The 3662-nt window shown below is 39.3% G+C and overlaps 1 protein-coding gene across 1 annotated transcript; it reads left to right on the plus strand.

The window, feature by feature from the left end:
* The first annotated feature begins 669 nt into the window (after window positions 1-669).
* Window positions 670-3407, plus strand: LOC107565130 (C2 calcium-dependent domain-containing protein 4C). The gene is made up of 2 exons (XM_016250342.1): window positions 670-720; window positions 2226-3407. The coding sequence occupies exon 2, from the start codon at window positions 2250-2252 to the stop codon at window positions 3405-3407; it is 1158 nt and encodes a 385-aa protein (XP_016105828.1). The 5' UTR covers window positions 670-720; window positions 2226-2249.
* The last annotated feature ends 255 nt before the right edge of the window (window positions 3408-3662 follow it).

Below are 3662 nucleotides of genomic sequence, written 5' to 3' on the forward strand. Positions count from 1 at the left end.
AGGACAATGGAAGCAATCAAAATCAACAAAAGAGCAATGATATATTATTATTATTATTATTATTATATATGATGTTTGTAAATAAAAGTGCCATAATGTGAGCAGATGAAAACCACTAAATGCAAACAATAACTCCTCAAAATGATGATTACATAATACATACAAAAATCATGAAACTTCCATTACAAACAAACAGATACACAACAAAAGACATACCCAGAGAAGGAGCTGAGTACAGTATTGTGAATAATTCCACCTACCAAAACCCTGACGTCAATCTTTGATGGGGACAGTAGACTCGGCGGGACTTCTGACCCCACTACATGAAGGCTGAAGCGGAGAACAGAGCCTGACCAGACTGTTTTCTAAGCAAAGGTTTCTCTTTGAAGTGACACCAGTGATCTCACTGTTGACCTTTAAATGTGAAAGAAATATGTGCATCTGATCTGAGAACAGTGTGGCTCTCTGTGACAGAAATGTTTTATGGGTTACTGATTGTGGGAGCTTTTCTGAAATCAGTTTCAAGGATTTTAGGTGATAAGGAAACTCTTCTAGGCTACATACAGAGGAAAGAGAGAGGCAGCCTATAGGACAGAAAGTCTGCTGTGATTGGCCACTGTGCATTGAAATATATGATGGCCTGACCTGAACTGAACATTAAAACTACACACTGACCACACAGAGTAACTCACAGATCTCCACTGCAGATCACCCAGACAGGTAAGGACAAAATCATCAATCTATGGTTGACATAATAAATGCTAATAGTTCACAAAAAGGTAATATTTTGTTCAAATTAGTTCAATGAACTAACAATAAACAATACTTTTACATTCAACACTCTATGTTAATGTTAACTTCTACATAATACATGTTTAACATTTTAGCTTGTAGGTATAACTTAGCATTAATGTATAATAAACAAACGTGAATGATCAACGAACAAGTAGTAGTACATTTATAAATAACATTAACAGATGCCACACAAGATTTTACCTTGACTGAGGTTGTGTAACTCAAACAGTAACTTACAGTTATATTATAAAATAAGAACTGTGTGACTTTTGATTCTTGAAAATATGTAACAAATGTTATTAAATGATCCAGTAGAAAACTGTTCTTGACTCATAACTTAAATAATATTTTCTAGTCAAATGTATCTCTTCCTGAGACTTAGTATTATTCCATTAAAAGTATTTGGTAATATTAATATCAAATAATAAAACGATTACATCACTACTGTTTAATAATTTTATGCTTTCTTATTTGAGATACAGTAAATTATTTTATTTGTATTTTTTCCAGAGTTACAGTTACCTCTAACCGGTTACTTCTAATGGGGGCAACTCTAATGCTCTAATAAATTTAATATAAATATCTGGCCTTTCTTAATGTAAATATATTAGTGGTAATATTAGTGCTGGCATATATAAAAAGAAAGTCGATTTTTAATATGTGTTACTGATGAAAGGAAGTGAAATAAATAAATTCCCCTCTATTTAGCTTTAATTTACACACAACATCATTATAATTTGCACAAGATGAAAGATATTTATTCAATCAAAGATTTTAGATTACAGCTTAAAATGTCATATTTTTATTATAAGTGTGTCCCAATTTGTCTATTTATGCACTATCACTATTCTTTGCCATATTGTAGAATAAATAGTGTGTGTATTATGTTAACACTGAAAATTCGAACAAGAACAAGTGCACCCAGATGATGCACTTGAAAAAAAGTGTGGATTATTGGATTGAAAGGCAAGGGCTATCAGACTCTGATGCTGGATCACAAACTGCTTTTCTAAACATCATACTAGACGTTAAAATACATAGTGAATAGTATATGTGTACAGTGTATAGTTCATCGCTTGGGTAACAACTTCTGTCTCACAATTGTTTAAAATGGTATTAATTTACCATTAAAGAGATATATGTTCTAAAAATGAAAATTCTGTCATCATGTCATTACAAACCTATATGATTTTCTTTCTTCTGTGAAGCTTAAAAGAAAATATTTTGAGAAATGTCTCAGTGTTGTTATTTGCAAATTCAGTGGCAGTCAATGGGTATCGGTTCGGCAACCAACATTCTTCAAAATATCTTCCTCTGTGTTCTGCACAAGAAAAAAGTCAAAGAGGTTTGGAAGAACATGAGAGTAAATGACGACAGAATTTTTCATTTTTGACTGAACTAACCCTTGAACCTTTTCTTTCACTTTGCAGAGTTGATCAGCATTATCAATCACAATGTGGATCCTCCAGAAACTGCAGGCGGGAGCAGAAAGTCTCCCGGTGCAGATCAATCACCTCATCAGCAAAAACAAAGAGGAGATTTCGGCCAAGACCAGCATCTTCAATAAACTGCACAGCAACGTCCTCACACCTGATAAAATCCCTGACTTCTTCCTGCCGCCCAAGCTGACCAAGCGCTGCCTCATGGCAGACGCTGAAAAAATCTCACAGTGTCTGAACGAAGAAAAAAAAGCTCCCAGCTTCACAAAAATATCACTGTCAAGACCTGATACCGCCCAGCCACTGAGAGCGAGTCTAAATAAATCTACAGCAGCTTTAAACAAACTCAATCCCATCCCATATTCACTGAGATGCTACGAGTCCGGTTTATTCGAGAGTCCGAACACGCGTCGCAAAGAGTCTTTGTTCCATTCCACACTTACCTGTTACACACTAGAGCGAATGACCATCAAAACACCCAAACTGTCCTGCAGAGCAGTGCTGAAGATGGCCAGCACTGAGAGTGACACGCCCTCTGCTGACTCCTCTCCTTACTCAACACCTCCACCAATCAGAAGAGAGGATTTCACCATCTCTGAAGAGCCGCTTCAGCAAGATGTTCATGCCCCCAGAGCCGAGAAAAAGAAAGTTTACTCCACTCCAGACAAAAAGTTCATGTCAAAAGTCCCTCATCGTGCGAAAGTTATTCAAACGTCCTGTTGCGCCAAACTAGCCCCGCCCATCCAGTTCCCCCTGGACATGCTGCACTGCCAGGAACGCTTCCATCAGGAGCACGTGCTTCCTCTGCCTCAGAGAGGCCGGGTGCGCGTCTCTGCCTTCAGAACCAGCGCGGCCCAGTGCTCTACAACAATTCGCATCCGTGTGATCTCGGTGGAAGGCTTGAGAGATCTTGCTGACCTTCGACCTCTGACCTGCAGCTTGACCCTAAGCCTCACCCCAGGCAAGCTGCAGCGGCAACACAGCGCCATCATCAGGAACTGCCGTAACCCTGTGTTCAATGAAGATTTCTTCTTCCAGGAGCACGAGGAGCAGCGGGGCAGTCTGGGAGATCTGGCGCTCAGACTGAAGGTGCTGGATAAGGCCTCAGGACTGGGCCGAGGAGTGGTGCTGGGGATTGTCATCAAACCTCTCTGTCAGCTACTGCCACTGTGATGCAAACACACATGGAAATGTGCTCCATATGTAGTACTATATGTGCTCTGTTTGCAGTTCTAAATTAGCAAGAGTTAGTGTTTTTGAACCATGGAAGGTCCATGCTCCCTGTTGCTTTAAGCTGGTCATGTGCTGGTCCTGAGCAACTAGCTACTGCTCAGGACCAGCTTAGGACCAGCACATGAACAGCTAAGAACCAGCTTAAACCAACTCAAACCAGCAGTCATGCTTCAAAACATACCTAACCAGCATATG

The sequence above is a fragment of the Sinocyclocheilus grahami genome, unplaced genomic scaffold (genome assembly GCF_001515645.1).
Source record: "Sinocyclocheilus grahami isolate Dianchi unplaced genomic scaffold, SAMN03320097.WGS_v1.1 scaffold982.1, whole genome shotgun sequence".
NCBI lineage: Eukaryota > Metazoa > Chordata > Actinopteri > Cypriniformes > Cyprinidae > Sinocyclocheilus > Sinocyclocheilus grahami.